This window comes from Pelodiscus sinensis, chromosome 5 (genome assembly GCF_052426305.1).
Source record: "Pelodiscus sinensis isolate ZL-2025 chromosome 5, ASM5242630v1, whole genome shotgun sequence".
NCBI classification, from domain to species: Eukaryota; Metazoa; Chordata; order Testudines; family Trionychidae; genus Pelodiscus; species Pelodiscus sinensis.
The window spans coordinates 74,149,293-74,164,679 of NC_143056.1; the positions used below are offsets into that span (position 1 = coordinate 74,149,293).

Here is a 15,387-nt window from a genome sequence, read left to right on the forward strand (position 1 = left end):
GTTACAAGCCTTGGAGACTAAAGAACTCTGTCCTGAGAAGTATTTACACTTTGGTGCAATTTATGTCCCCAGTATGCAAGGGATAACAACTGAGGCCTTAGCTCCACCAGAAATGAGGGGCGTGGGTGGGTGCATCTGCTACTGTTCAGTTCTCTGTCTTTGCTATGAGGCTGCCATAAAAGAGCAGCTTAGTAACGTTCATAATATGGGCAGCTGAAAGACACAACTTGCTTCACATAAATTGCTGAACAGCTTTGGGATGCTAAGTTCTTGGTCAGTACTGGCCTACTTTGGATTCAGAACACAGATTTTGTCATGAAACACTGTGTATTGTATTACAGATCCCCTCTAAGATCCAGTTGTGCTTTAAACCAGCTCTGTCTGACAGTTTCTCTTTGGTTTGGATGCTGACACAAGCCTCGGCATCTAATCTATCTGTATCTATTTTTGGTTTGTCTAAGGTGCTACAGGACCACTATTTAATTTTTTTTTTAGTTATAGACTAACATGGCCATATACCCATCTGAGACTTTGTGGCTGGGTAGCAGTGAGCAAAAGCATAATTAACCTTAATTGTTCTCCTTTAAACAGACTTGTGTTTTGTTTTTCTCCGCCTCTCACTTAGATATATGATCCGAGGTGATGATGAAGAATGGAACAATGTGCTAAACAAAGCAGGACAGAACGCTTCCATTGTCAGCCTGAAAAGGTTGGGCAAGTAAGTTTTACAAAAGAATATCCATGCATCTCTTTTCAGTGCATCTGTCCTCCTTAGTTTGCTTTATAGCAGTGGTCTCCAACCTTTTTAACCACAAGATCACTTTTTCAATTTAAGGGCACTGTAAGATCTACCTCCAACCCAGATACCCTTGTGCCATTTCCTTCCTGCCCCTTCTTTGAGACTCTGCTCCTGCTCCGCCCCTTCGCCAAGGCCTCACCCTGCTTACTCCATCCCCTTTCCTCTCCCATCCTCACTTTGACCAGGCTGAGCTAAGGGGTTGGGGTGCAGGCTCTGGTCTTAGTTCATAGGGTTCGGAGTGTGGGAGGGACTCCGGGCTTATTTCAGGGTGCAGGCTCTGGGAAGGAGTGTGTGTGTAGAAGGAGGTTCAGGGCTGGGACAGGGGTTCAGGAAGCAGGCTCTGGCTGGCCACTGTTTAACTGAGACAGTTTCTGGGTGGTGGAGCAGTGGGGTTAAGGCGGGCTTAGTCATGCCCTGGTCTAGCAGCACTCCTGAAAGTAGCTGGCGTGTACAGCAATGGCCCCATGTGCTGCCCCTTATCCACCAGCACTGACCCTACAGCTTCTACTGACATCAGTTCCCCATTACTGATCAATGGGAGCTGCAGGAGTGGTGTCTGCAGGCAAGGACAGCATGTCCTGCTCTGCCTTTCTCAGGGGCTGCAGGAATGTGCCAGCCATGTCCAGGAGCAGCAATTACCACAGGGATAATGACTCCAGCCACAACAGGTTAGGCATTTTAGAACTCACTACTCAAATAATTAAATTTAAGCACAAGAGAAATGAAAATTGTGGAATGCACAGACCGGCTGTAAACCAAACATAAAGCACTTTACGAGCAGTAGAAGTAGTAACAACAACCCCCCACGTATGTGTGGGGTCGGGAGAGGAGAGTGAAGGATAGTTTGTGTGTGAGAATGACAAAGATTTGTATTGCCACGCTCCTTCCGTCCCCTTCTTTCTGTGTGGAGGCAGGGTACAGGAGTGCGTGGAGAAGGGACACCCTGACGTTAGTGTCTTCCCTCTTCTCCCTCCCACACCCTGCACAGCAAGCAGGAGGCTCTCGGCGGGGGGGGGGGCAGCTCCAAGGCAGAGGGCAGGAGCAGCATGACAGTGGGTGGAAGGGCTTGAGAGCTTCCTGGCCAAACCGGTCAGGATCACCTGTCAGAGGCTACAAGATCTACAGGTAGATCCCAATCTACTGGTTGGTGACCACTGCTTTATGGTAATACTTAAATGTAGAGAGAAGATGAGGGGTTCAATTCCTGAGCATTTTATGTTTTGCTACTCTAGGTAGATTCCTAATGGCGATCCAGAGAGAGTAATTAGCAAGCAGGTTGGAATTTTTCCTTGAGTAGAAAAGATAAGACTGTAGTGAGGCTCTGAAAAATAGTCCTCCCTTCATATAACTTGATCCCTTCTTGGCTTTAATTAGCCAATATGGTAGCTCTCTGTCCTGGCTAATTCATTTTTTTCACTCTAGTCATGTACCTAATTTGTCCTGATTCTCCTTTTGGTGGATGTAATTCTTCTGAAAGTTGCTCTTGTTCCATTTTATTTTCTTCTGGTGATGGCTGACACCTCATCTTCTTGTGACCTTCTTGGGTGCAGCTGGTTCAGCAGCTCATGAAGTCAGGTTCTTGTTTGAAAATAGACTCCTTAAAATTATTTTTATCCTTCTTCATTTCAGTTCTCAGACAGGTCAGCATGGACTCTTTCCCGATCTGTGCCTCTGGGGATTTATGGGATGGCACTTAAATATATGTTGTTTTTCTTGAGCCTTGAGGCAGGAATAATTATGTTGCCTCTTGCATCTTTTTATTCTGCTTTTTATGCATGTGCATTGCTTCAGTGAATGCTGGAAGCAGTGACTGTGTCCCTAGACACCTTATAGCCAATCCTAAGACCATTGCAAGACTTATTTAAATACCTATGTTTTCTGTATCAAACTTGAGATGCCTTCACGGAGCTTGACTTCAAGAATGTGTTGAGCTCCAGCCTTCTGAAAATCAGGCTACTTTAAGGTGCTCAAGCATCTAAAATCATAAGAAATCAGAAAAGCTAGGCCATATTCCTTCATGCTTTCATTGGTCCTGTTTTAAATGAGCCAATACATGGGATAATTTCTTTTCCCTCACACACTCTCCAGTGGAGACTTGGAAGCCAAGGTTTCTCTGGAATGCCCTTCCCTTCTCCTCCCCATAGCATAGTGTGCCCTGCTGAATTGGAATTCTCTTAAACCAATGTTTTGTTCCTGTTTCTCAGTGAAAAGAAGAGAAAACCGGACATGGAAAAGGAACCAAGACAACAAAAGAGATTTAAGAAGAACAAAGATCCAAAGCAGAAGTGGAAGAAGTGACTTTAAAAATAATAATGGACTTGAATAACCAAGAGCAAGCTCCTGTCTTGGGAGCCCCCTCTCCCTTTTAATGCAAGGACTTCTCTTGAAGAAACAGTGACTGGAGGGGAAGGGATTAGAGGCCTTTTTAAAGAGTATATATTAAGGAGAATGCACTGATATCACTAAGAGATGCTTCCCATGGGGATTTTTATACTATGTGTCTGGAGAGCCTGGTTTGGTGAGTGACACTGTACAACAAATTAGACTATTACAAATGTGCCCGAATGGCCAAGAAATGTCAATTCCCAGGGCTAATCAATCCATAAACAGCTTTTCCTCCTCTTAGTGGTTGATATTTTAATTTTAGTTTTGAGGGGGCCTATTGGAGGTCTCACTTCTATTGTGTCTTGCTATGTGCTGTGGCGTGCTAGCATTTTAACATGCCTTAGTGTGTTTAATTACTGGCCCTTCTCTGCATCAGCTTTCATGATGAATGACAACAGGTTCAAGCAGCATCACATCTGCTTTCAGACTGAGCCACGAGCTCTGGTCTCCATGTGGAACCCTGCTATCCCCTCAATGTGCTCCGTGCCGCATAAAGGTGTCCACAGTCCTTGCCCTACAGGGCTTGCAGTGTGTGTGTTTATATATATTTCAGTTTGGAACACAAAGCCCAAGCCTACAGGTGCTGCTTATAACTCTAAGATGCTTCATTCTTCTCTCTCAAGTGGGTCAGGGGTTGGCTGTTCCCTGTGATATGCCTGATAGATAGGTCTAATATTTCCTTATCCCCTAAGTTTGCTGTGATGAATAGAGAAGACCCTGCTGCTGGCTCCCTGTTGCCTGGTGTGCATTCAGCTATCATTGTCTGCTTGGCTTCTTGTACTTTGGAAATTGGGTGAAGGTTGCCATAAAATCAGCAGAGGCTCCAATGCCAGGAAACCAGCCTCCTTGCTTACACTGTCTTCTCCTCAAGCACAGAGGCTGTTCAAGGAGACTCAACAGTCTGCTCCTAAGGTAGTAGGTCTCTGCTTACCTCTGGTTCCTCTTTGCGTTTGGGATCAGGTCAGTATATTACTCAGGCTCATGTCCTCTTCTGCAGGGTGGTTTCTGTGGTAGTGGGGATGCTCTCTTCTGTGTGAGTGGGGCGGATCTTAGCTCCCAGGGAGCTGCAAATAAATGCAGCCAAAGTTTCACTTTCCCTCTCTCCCTTCCTCCCACAGAATAAAGGTTTCTATTTCACTGAGCCCTGTCCCACAGCCTGCTTCCTACTTTGCCTCTCATGTTCATTCTCCCTCTGCTTTCTGGTCACACTTGCTCCTCCTTCCCACCTAAAGGGAACTGGGAGCTGCTAATGGAGAAGTAGGCTGTATTGAGAACGCTAGGCCACAAATGGTTGTAGAGCTTGACTTGCCCACAGCCCCTGTTACTGGAAAACCTCTCTGACCTCAGAGTCCCTCCTGCTGCCTCATGCAACTTTTAAAAACCAGTTTTCTTTAGCTGTTTCCACCTGAGCTTGTACCCATTTCCTCCCCAATAAGCTGGTTTGATTTGTGTGGCTGATTAAACAGAAGGAAGGGCTTGTGTACCGCAGTGGTTGTTCCTTCTTTGTATTGACAAGTCAGTTTGAATGTATGTTCTGCAACAACATTTCCTTTCCAATGTCAGGTAGTTGAGTGCCTTGCACATTTCGTTTAATCCCCCACCTACCCCAAATGCACAGAGAAGTTGTTCCATCTCATACAAGGCCAAAGCAGGTTACGTTAGGCTAATTAACCTGAAAGGCTGCACCTGAGGGAGAGCCAGGGCTTGAGAAGCTAATTGGTGATGGAGCCCAGCTGAGAAGGAATGAGAGGGGCTGGTAGCAAGCTGAGAAGCGGGTTGAGTTGCTCCCTGGGTGAAGCTGCAAAGTTGAGAAGTTGGCAGTGGCTCCTTGGGAAGAAGTAGTTTGGGCTGATGAGCTGGAAGATGTAGGAAGGAGTCTTAGGAACAAGCAACAGGACAGGGAGAACCCAGGGTGCACGTGCTCAATATAGGGTCCTTGGAATAGAAGGCAGGCCTGGGTTTTCTTACCAGCCTTTGGGAAAGTGGCACAGAGTGGGCAGTGGAGCTGAAGACTGCCTGTGACTGTTGTTCACTGGGACTTTGCTAACTGCGGAAGGGGAGGACTACAGCAATGTGGCCAAGCTGCCAAGAGAACATGCGGAGAGAAAGAAGTGTGGCAGGGCTGGCCAGTGAGCAGCAGCAGGAGGCATTGGACTGGGAAGGACCTAATTCCCAGAGCAGCCAGGAGGCGGTGAACCTGTGGTGAGTGGATCCTGTGGTGTACCCATTGAATGTCTTGCTGGCTGTTAGACCAGAGTAGTAGCTTTTCCCATTGCAGATCACTGCTCAAAGCCAGAACTCTTTAATTGAGCCCTCTCCCCCCTTAACATGTTGAATTGCTGAAAACCACTGAGCTTGTGGTAGGAATCATTCCACTACACTCCTCCTAAGGAGAGCTCTGAGTTTAGAATGAAATCTATTACACAGCCCCGTTCAGTTGTCAGAAGCCAGCTTATGTTTAAGGTGAGGCTAATGCGCAGGCGATTTGTGGGGTAATTTGGAAAGTTGATATTTATTCCAAGACTAAAAGTACCTCAGATGTGTATTATGCATTGTATATCTTTGTCCCCATCTCCCCCAGCTATCTGTTGCTTGCCTCGGATTGGGAGCTCAGGGACATAGGCTTCCTGTGTTCGTAAAAAATCTCTTGCTGCTAAGCCTGTTCAGGGCCTCTGGCTGGCTCCCCTGCTGTGTTATAAGTAGCTGCATGGTCTCATACGCAGCACATGAGACTGGGAGTCATGAATGCTAGGTTTTATCATCCCCCCTACCTTTGACTTCCTTTATATCTTTTGACAAGTCACATAACTTCTCTGTGCCTCCATCTGTTCAGGTGGGGATAATGTGTAGCCTGAACACACTGATGGGCTTAATTTGTTTGTATACATGGCTTTGTGATCTGCTGGTAGAAAGAGTAATGTATTATTCAGTGGAAATAAATTGGTAATGGAGCTTGCTTAATCATATTGTCAGTTGTTTGGGAGGGAAAAAAACATGGCTTCATTTTGCTTTATAGCAATGCATTCCAGGGGCATGTTGCCCTACTTACTTTGCAAATATTCTTGATAAATTCAGACTACATAGTCACAGTGTATTAAAGTAGTATTGGCCAGGTGACACTTTTAGCTTATGTGAGTGACATGCTCTTGCTGTAACAACTGTTAACTGCCTGTGCTGTTCAGGACATGAGTTGGAGATGCCTATTTCTTTTGGAGATCCTAAAGTGAGTCTTAAACCTGTTATAGTTAGGGATGTAAGAGGTTAACCAGTTACCTGGTAGGCAGGGAGCTTATTGGCCTGCTTACAAGGCAACCCATTAGCTGGCCCAGTTGGGTAGACTCCACCCACAGCAGTTAAACAAAATGTATTACCTGGCTAGCTATTTTAAGACCTCTTACATCCCTGACTGGATAAGATTAAACTGGATTCTTTAAGCAGACTAGCAGAATGTAAGAGTGGAGCTGGTAACTGCTCTTCATCTTTCTTAAGCTCTTTCTAGTCTTCTCTGGTGTTAGAGTCCTACTGTGTTAAATATACATTGGATACAATGTAACTTCTGAGGAATTGGTAAGAGGCTCACACTTCAGAGATGTTGACATAACTGCTCTAATCAGCTGCTGGGGTAGATGCTATTTTATTTAAGCAGAATAATGACTATTTTACAAGGAAGGGAGTGTGTCCACAGCGGAGCTGTTTTTCCAGTTGTTTGGCTTATGTAAACTTCATGATGGCTAACCTCCTTTGGATTCCGCCCTCTGTTCAGCTGTCCCTTATGAACTGGAAAAGGAAAAAACCTCAAGTGCTACAGTAAGTGGCACCAGATTTTTACAAGCTTAGCTGAACCACATTTTCCCTGACTGTGCTTTAAATCAGTCTGGTACATTAAATTGCAGCTAAGGATAAGGGCTTGTTGGAAATAAATGCATCCATTTAGCTTCATGAGAAGTTAAAATAAAAGCAGCTACTGCTCTGCGGAGTTACTCCAGTATTTTACTTCAGATGTTCCCTATGTCTTTGAATTAGGGGAAATTTTCTTGGCTACTGAGGCCAGGCTTGGGGAGCTAGAATTGTGAGGGTGTCTTAGCTGCCCTGTTTGTATCTCCTAGGCCCGTGATGTCCAACCAGTTCTGAAGCAGTAGCCACTATTGCAGATACTGCTATAGTGAACTAGCCACACTCAATGGGCCAAACAGCCACATGTGGCTCGTGTGTTAGACACCATGGTCCTAAGAGAGAGCCAAGGTTTCCGTGTGTTCCTAGCCATTAAGTGCCAAGTTTCCTCCTTTTCCTCCCCCCCCCCCCCCCAGGACTTTTCCCACCATCCTCCTACCAATAGGGATTAGTTTGGCGCCCCCCACCACCCATGCAACTACCCTGCAATTGCATTAACCCAATGTGTGAGACATTAATGTGGGGGTGGAGAGGCTGGGGGAAGTGTTCCCTCTAAGAGTTTCCTCCTATGAGCAGAATGAATTCTGTGTTGTGCACCAGTACCCAATTCGTGTGGCTTGTTTGGATGTGCCATTGTGGAACCCAAGTTATTAATAAATATCTACCTTTCCACTCTGCTGCCATGTCTCTTCCCCTTGCTCCATCAACTCCCCTGGTGCCCGCTGCCCCCCCAACTCCTCACCCTCCTCTGCTGTCTTGACTCCTGCCCTTCTCACTGCCCACAGCCTTCCTGAGACCTGCCCCCCTCCACCAGCCCTTCTCTGCACCCTGTGCCCACTCCTCCAGTAACCCCACTCTGATTGTGAGCTACACATGACTTGCTCCAGCCCCACCTTCCTCATGCCTACCCCTTCTGTCAAGCCTTCTCCCAGCACCTCCCCCTCCAATCCCCAATGCCCTTACCCTCTCCTCTTCCAGCATCACCCTGTCCCTCCTTCCACTGACACCTCCCCTCCTGCCCTTTTCCTCATTGTGTCCACTTCCCCCTTAGCATGTGTGTGTCGTCCTACCCTGTCCCTTTGGTGCCTTCCCCTTTCTTCCCCCTTTTCCCCTCCCCCACCGCAAAAGCCCCTTCCTCTCCCACCCCTTCCTCTTATCTCCCCCCCCCCCCTTACCTTCAGCTTCTGCCTTACAGCTTGCAGGGCTGGAGTCAGAGCCAGCCCAAGCTGCAGGGCTGGGTGGGGGCATCCCTGACGCACCGCATGATGCTGCAGGGCCAGGTGCTGTGGGGACACGTGGGGGTGCCGCATGGTGCTGCTGGGACAGGCAGGGGGCACCCCCGGGGTGCTGCGTGGTGTTGTAGGGTGGGTCCCGGGCTGCAAAAATGGCTCGGGCCGCTGTCTGTAGAAGGGCCCCAGCTGCTTTTGGAGTTGGGCCGCTGGGTTTTAAAGTTCCTGGCGTTTCCCCTCTCACCTGTTGCGCAGCGTTTGAGGACACCGAACATGTGCTCTCTCTGCCCCACAGTTCCCAGTAGATTGCTGCGGGGCCTTTAAAGTGAGGGGCTGTGGTGCTCGGTCACACATCTCCCTCTTCCTCCAGCAGCTGCTGGCTAGCCCCGACATTAGGGTGTGCCTGGGCATGCCTATGGGAACCACGTCAGGGCTTTCATCACCTGGGCTGCATCAAGGGAAGGCAGACCCCTCACAGCTCTGTGCAGGGAAGTGCTGCTCGGTGTTGCTCCTCACTCACGCCCCTCTAGGGGAGCACGGAGGAAGAGCAGCATCTGTGAGTCTCTGCTCCCCACTCCCAATATCCCTCCACTGGGAGGGATGAAGGAGAAATCTGGCCATCTGCCCCCGCCCTCTCCCTCCGCCCCCAATGCAGCACTTCCCTGCCAGCTAGGAGCAGCTTCTGACTCCACACCAACAGTGTGCGCCTCTGCAGTGTTGGGCAGTGCCCTCTTGACCACGATGCCCCTGGGTGGGCCACCCTGCTACAGCGTATCCTCTAAAAGTAGAGCTCCGGTCGTCTTTGGTCAGAAATGGGTGGCTTTACCACCACACACTCTGCACTGCTAATAGCCTCCCGTTGCAGTCTTTCTAGTCACCAACTCACATTTGGTGTGACATTTGTTTAAAAAAAAAGTGTTTTGTGAGTGTGTGTGTGTCCGTCCGTCCGTCCAGTGGCTTCATAAACTCCTATTTGTCTCATGTCCTGCATTGCTCTCTAAACTCTGAGTTTAGTTCTCCCTCTTCTTTGCCAGCATCTGGCCCTTGTATCTTGGCCTGCTGTCTGACCCTTCACCCAATCCCCAACTCATCTCTGAGCGCACGAATATGGGAGCTGCTTCTCTTACCTGATAAAAACCTCGGCTCCCTGCCCCAGATGTTAACCCTCTGTTCTGGGAGCTGAGTGCTTTCCTGTCACTCTGTCCTTGCGTGTGTTCACTGGTGAAAAGGGTTTTGGACACCTAGGAAAGTCAGGCATGCAATCTCTTAGCTGCCTGTGCTTTACAGCAGGGGGCCATACCAGGTGAACTGCATGTGCTTCTCTACTAGCCACCGCTCTCCTTCAGTCCTTACTGTTCCTGTAATGCATCTGCTGTCAGACTGTGTCTCTAACACACTTAAATCCCCAAGGCCAGTCCTCCCATGGTTCAAAGCCTTCTTCTGGTGCCTTGGCCCAGCATGTCGAGGTAGAAGCGGAGCTGTTGCTGCTCTCTCCCTCCCTCCTGTGTCCTGCAGTGACCCTGTCAGCCTGTGATGAGTGAGTGCTCTGGCTAATTGGGAGGAAATGGCAAAGCCAGGTATGAACTGAGCTGCACACTCAGCAGGAGGTGGACAGGCATGACCTAGTTGTCAGTGGAATCAGCCTGCCTTCCCGGAGACCTATGAGCTATTTTGACAGTTGGAGTGACCTATCTGACCTGGAGGGGAGTGAGAGGAGGAGACACAACTGGTGCTGCAGTTATGAGCAGGAGGTGGGGGGAGATGGGGATCTTCCAGCTACAGGAGATGAGTCCCCATGGCCCTGAGGCATAAATGTGAGCAAGGTGCTAAAGTAGGAAGCCATCTGGCTCTAATAACACCACATCAGCTAGGGGTAGGAAGAAGGGAAAAAATATCTTTATTCTCCTCTAGAGCTAAAATATAGACCATGCTTATCCCTGTAGTATCCGACTGCCTTGCAGTAGGGGGGTTAAACAGCATGGCTGCAGGTCTGTCACCCATCGTTTGTTCTCATCCTAGGATTGGGCATTTGGCTGGTCCAGTGTAATTGGAAGATTGAGTGCTTAAATATTTAGAGCACTAACTTATTAGAAGAGTTACAAAAAGAGCAATACTTGATAGTCTCCAAAGGCTTCCCCTTAGAGACTCATGCCTAACTGTGGAAAACCAAGTTACTTAATGAAGTTATTTTTAACTCAAAAATGCAAAACAATGAAACACAGCTTCTAAAACAGGAAACCAGCACCATGCTGCAATCGAATGGCGGGCTGCAGCCTACGTCACGGCGTTCTTGCTGGAATAAAACAACAAATAGTCTGGTAGCATTTTCTAGACTAATAAAACATGTAGATGGTATCATGAGCTTTCGTGGACCCAGCCCACTTCTTCAGATGAACGGAGTTACGAGTTTAGGACGCGCACACCCAAAATAAATAGGAGAGGGCAAGGGGGGGAGCGGGAAGGAAGAGGGTGGGAGACAGAGCTAGAGAGGGGGTGGGAGACAGAAGAGAATCAGTAAGTATCTGAAGATTGCTTCATTTTAACTACCCAGATAAGAATCTAAGTCAATAGATAGTATCCTTCCTGACATAGGAGTCTACACAAAGAAGTGTTTGCACCTTCCTTCAATGGCTGTTAAGTTGGTAGTGTCCCAACCAACTTTCATCACGATTTCATCAGCAATATTTGATTGTGGTCAAATACATGATCAGTTGACCAGGCAGGCCTGCAAGCTAGTTCTTATCTCCACTCCTCAGAAGGAGAAGCATGTGCAGTGGCGTGCCTTGATTTAGTAGTACCTGTTTTTTTTAAATGTAAATGTGCTTGTTAGTGTTAGAGACAGCAAGGTAAAATAATTGAAGTGGTGAGATGTGCTAATCTTTAATCCACTCCTCCATCTAGATTTTGTGATAGTGTATCCCTGGGCTTCCCAAATATCTAGACCCCATGATCATAGAGCTGTGTTGCTGTCTGTAACAGGCCTAAACTCACTTTCCACAAGGTGCGTGATTGGGAACTACCTTATGGTGAGAGCAGTGCCCTGGAGCCAGGGGCCAGAGACTGGCAGCCAACACACGAGGCGCCCTCTCCCCCCCCAGCAAAGCTGAGGTGAGAGGGAGGTGACAGATGAAAGATGTAAAATCCTTCCCTTCTGAGTTGAGAGCCCTTGGGGGACTAAACAGGGCGAGGTGAGAATTTCACTCAGTCTAATAACCTGTCACTCCTGCAGAGTACAGATATGGGGGGTAATGGGCTGTGACTGCCTTGTCAAGGAAGCCAGCAATTGAGCTGAGGGGTTCTACAGGGACTTAATGGCTGTGTGATCAATACCAGCCCAGTAGTGGCCTGAATGACAATGACTGCAGTGGAAGTGGGGGGAATTGGTTCTGAAGTCTGAATTTGCAGTCGTTTTAGAAACAGTCTCTGACAGGTCACTTGAGATCCCTGCATCCGCTTTCTGCAATGTGAGCCCAGATTCAGCTGAAAGGCCCATCTGTTAAAAGTGAAATAGGGCCAACCCATCAAGCTTGGTCTTCTATCTCAAACATTTTGTCTTCCATGGCTGCTCCAATGTAAGAAATGGGCATTAAAGGGAGAGCTTGAAAGCCTACCCACTGTCACATGTTAGAGGAGCATGTTAGCTTTGGCTCTGAAGTGTGTATCCATTAGTTTTGTGTAGCACAGTGGTCACCAACCTGTAGATTGGGATCTACCTGTAGATTTTGGAGCTTCTGACGGGGGATCCTGACTGGTTTGGATGGGAAGCTATCAAGTGCTGGCACTTCAGTTGCCCATCCACCCACTGTCATGCTGCTCTTGTCTTCTGCCTTGGAGCACCCCCTTGAGAGCCTCCTGCTTGCTGTGCAGGATGTGGGAGGGAGAAGAGGGTTGCTGATGTCAGGGTGTCCCTCCTTCCCCCCCCCCCCCCATTTCTGTACCCAATCTCCACACAGAGAAAAGGAGATAGAGAGAAACACAAGCCCGCGCTCCCTCCCTCTCCTTCACTCATCTCTTGACCCAACACACACATGGGGGATTGTTACTTCTGGTACTGCTTGCAAAGGGGGTTATTTTTGTTTTTTGACTGGTCTGTGCATTTCATAATTTTCATTTCACTCTTGTGCTTAAATTTAATTATGAGTAGTGAGTTCTAAAATGCCTAACCTGTTGTGGCTGGAGTCATTATCCCTGTAGTAATTGCTGCTCCTAGACATGGCAGCACCTGAGAGAGGTAGAGCATGGGGTCTCCACATGCTGTCCTTGCCTGCAGACACCACTCCTGCAGCTCCCATTGATCAGTAACAGGGAAGTGTAGCCAGTAGAAGCTGTGGGCTCAGTGCCTGTAGATGAGGGGCAGCATAGGGTGCCATGGAGCCATTGCTGTATGTGCCAGCTGCTTTCAGGAGTGGTGCAGGGCCAGGGCAGGAGTAAGCCTGCCTTAACCCCACTGCTCCACCACCCGGACCCACCTCAGTTAAATGGTTCCCAGCCAGAGCCTGCTTCCTGAACCTCCGTCCCAGCCCTGAGCCACCTCTTGCACCCAGACTCCTGCCCCAGATGAGTCCCCCTGCACCCAAACTCCTTCCCAGAGCTTGCACCCTGAAACCCAACCTTGATCCCAATTCCCCACCCTGGGCTAAGGCCAGAGCCTCTCGCACACTCTGAACTCTTAGACCCAGGACCAGAGCCTGCACTCCAACCTCTACCACAGCCTGGTGCAAGTGAGTGAGGATGGAAGAGGATGGAGTGAGCAGGGTGAGGCCTTGGAGAAGGAGTGGAGCAGGGGCAGTGCCTTGAAGGGGCAGGGAAGGAAGTGGAGGCAAGGGTATTTAGGTTTGAGGTAGCTCTTACATTGCACTTAAATTGAAAAAGTGATCTTGTGCTTAAAAAGGTTGGAGACCACTGGTGTAGAGGAGTTTATATTATTATGACAAAATGGAGCACGGATGTACCCCTGACATAAGGCAACTCATCCCTCTGCCTCTAGTAGGGATGCTAAATATCCAGTAATTGACTAGTGGGAGAAAACATTGTGTGTCCTAACCCAATGACACTGTCATCTAGCTGGGCTTCTATCTTACTGGGAAGACTAATTCTAGGTTTCTCTCAGTGTCTCTGGGGCACTGGCCCCCTCACAATACTGGAATGCATCTGTCAAGATTTCTGCCAGAAGTCACCATATCTGAGATGAAATGTGGACTCCACCTTTTTACAAACAAAACTTCCAACCCGCAGGGGCAGATTACCTAGATCTCCTTGGTTCTGCTGCATAAAGCTTGTCAAAAGCTGTCCAGTTCAGGGGTGGGCAAATGTTTTGGCCTGAGGGCCACTTCTTGGTGTGGAACTTGTGTGGAAGGCTGGCTGGGATTGGGGTGGAGAGGAGGAGGAGGAGGGATGAAGGGCTGTGGCTGGGGTGCAGGCTCGGGGATGGAGCTGAGAGGTTTGGGGTGCAAAGGGTGCTCCAGGCTGGCATCAACTCCCAGGCAATGGATGTTGCAGAACCAGCACTGAGGGAGATGAGGGGGACAGTACGTGGAGTACCCTGGCTGATTTTCTCAGATTTTTTTTACCTGTTAAAAATACTAAATTTCTCATTTAAAATAAATTACAATTAAATCTCATCACAAAAATGCTACATCTACACTTAGTCTTAAATAAATTAATGGCTCTAATGTGTCCAGCTTAACTACTAGCTCCTGCTTCTTTTTGAAAGTTCTAGGCTTTCAGTTACTTTTTAGTGTGCTGAAAAAAACCCACATGCAAAGAAAGACACAAGATGGATAGGAATGTATTTGTGCTGTGGTGGAGGACCTGGGCCAAGCATGGCACAAGAGTTAAGACATTGTTTTAAAGACAGAGGGACAAGAAAGGAACAGGGGAGTGGATTGGCAAGAATAAGGGAAGATGTTGTTCAGCACACATGTGGCTTCCTATATTCCTCCACGCTTTTGCTACAGAAAAAGCTGGGCATAAGAGAATCCCTGTCTGGAAATATTTTGAAGTAAATAATTTCCTGGATAAAAAAGAAAAATGTATCCAGTGTAAGCAGAGCGCGAAGATGAGACAAGGCCTAATTGCAAGAATGAAACATCATAAGGAAACTGTATATTGGGAGAAAAAAGTAGATGAAGATGTGAATATGGCTGAGTTGATCAAACTGGTTAGAAACTTAAATAATTCACTGAGCAATGCATCATTCTTCAAGACTCTCTCTATGCCTTTTAGTATAAGTGTGATTTGACAAGTACATTCCCAAGCTGTTTGCTGTGTTGGATGTTACTAGATACAAAAGTTTCTTAGCTTAACAATGTCAAGCATTGGTTAATTTGCGAGGCGTACCAGCTTTGAAATGCACAAGAGTCCCCAGAGAGGACTCTTGTGCATTTCAAAGTGGCAGCTGTGACTCCCCAGCTGATACTGGGCTTGGTGCAGCATTTCAGCAGAATCCAGGATCAGCTGGGGATTTCTCAGATAATCCTGGGCTCTGGGCAGCATTTCCACAGAATCTGGGGTCAGCTGGGGACTCCCCAGCTGATCCTGGGTTCTGTGGAAATGCTGCACTGGAGCCTGGGATCAGCTGGCAAGTCCACAGCTGATCCTAGGCTTTGAAGTACCCTGTTCTCTCTTCTTCTCTCCCCCCCCCCCCCCTTGCTGCCTCTATCTGATAGAGGTAGCAAGGGCGGGGGAAGCGGAGGCGGGCAAAAGAAATTGACTACTCAACTGACTAGTGGCTAAGCATTTGCTTATCAGATATGGGATGTTAAGGACTAATCCACTGTCTTAGCTAGTTCTTATGTCTTGTTTTAGTTAACTAGGTTTAGAATTGATCACTCAAGTATACAATAGAGAACTTTGCAGTAAGAGAAGTCTAGAGTTGCCAGTTACCACTGAGTGTCATTTTCTTTTATTGAATAATACATGCCCTTATTTTGAAATATGGCCACAGATCATAATGGTGATGCCATAAGTGTTGGTCCTTATTTTACTTCAGCATAACTCAGTTTTTCCAAGGGAACCCCATTCTGTACTTAAACAGAACTGCCAGTGAGTTCAATGGGGCTTATTCCAAAATGAAGTGCACTG

At 47.8% G+C, this 15,387-nt stretch overlaps 2 protein-coding genes across 3 annotated transcripts in view; both read left to right on the forward strand.

Moving 5' to 3' along the window:
- The window catches only part of NAT10 (N-acetyltransferase 10), a 40,721-nt gene extending 37,297 nt beyond the window's left edge, over positions 1-3,424 (forward strand). The window contains exons 28-29 of one of the 2 annotated variants that reach the window (XM_075927461.2): positions 626-709; positions 3,004-3,424. In XM_075927461.2, coding sequence (XP_075783576.2) covers positions 626-709; positions 3,004-3,097 — 178 coding nt within the window. In that variant the 3' untranslated portion in view covers positions 3,098-3,424. Of the gene's footprint in view, positions 1-625; positions 719-3,003 lie in introns of both variants that reach the window. The other variant, XM_075927459.2, reaches the window with a different exon arrangement.
- Positions 3,425-4,553: 1,129 nt separating this feature from the next.
- The window catches only part of LOC149524338 (uncharacterized), a 45,771-nt gene continuing 34,937 nt past the window's right edge, over positions 4,554-15,387 (forward strand). The window contains exon 1 of the mRNA XM_089778539.1: positions 4,554-5,386. Coding sequence (XP_089634665.1) covers positions 5,256-5,386 — 131 coding nt within the window. The 5' untranslated portion in view covers positions 4,554-5,255. The remainder of the gene's footprint in view (positions 5,387-15,387) is intronic.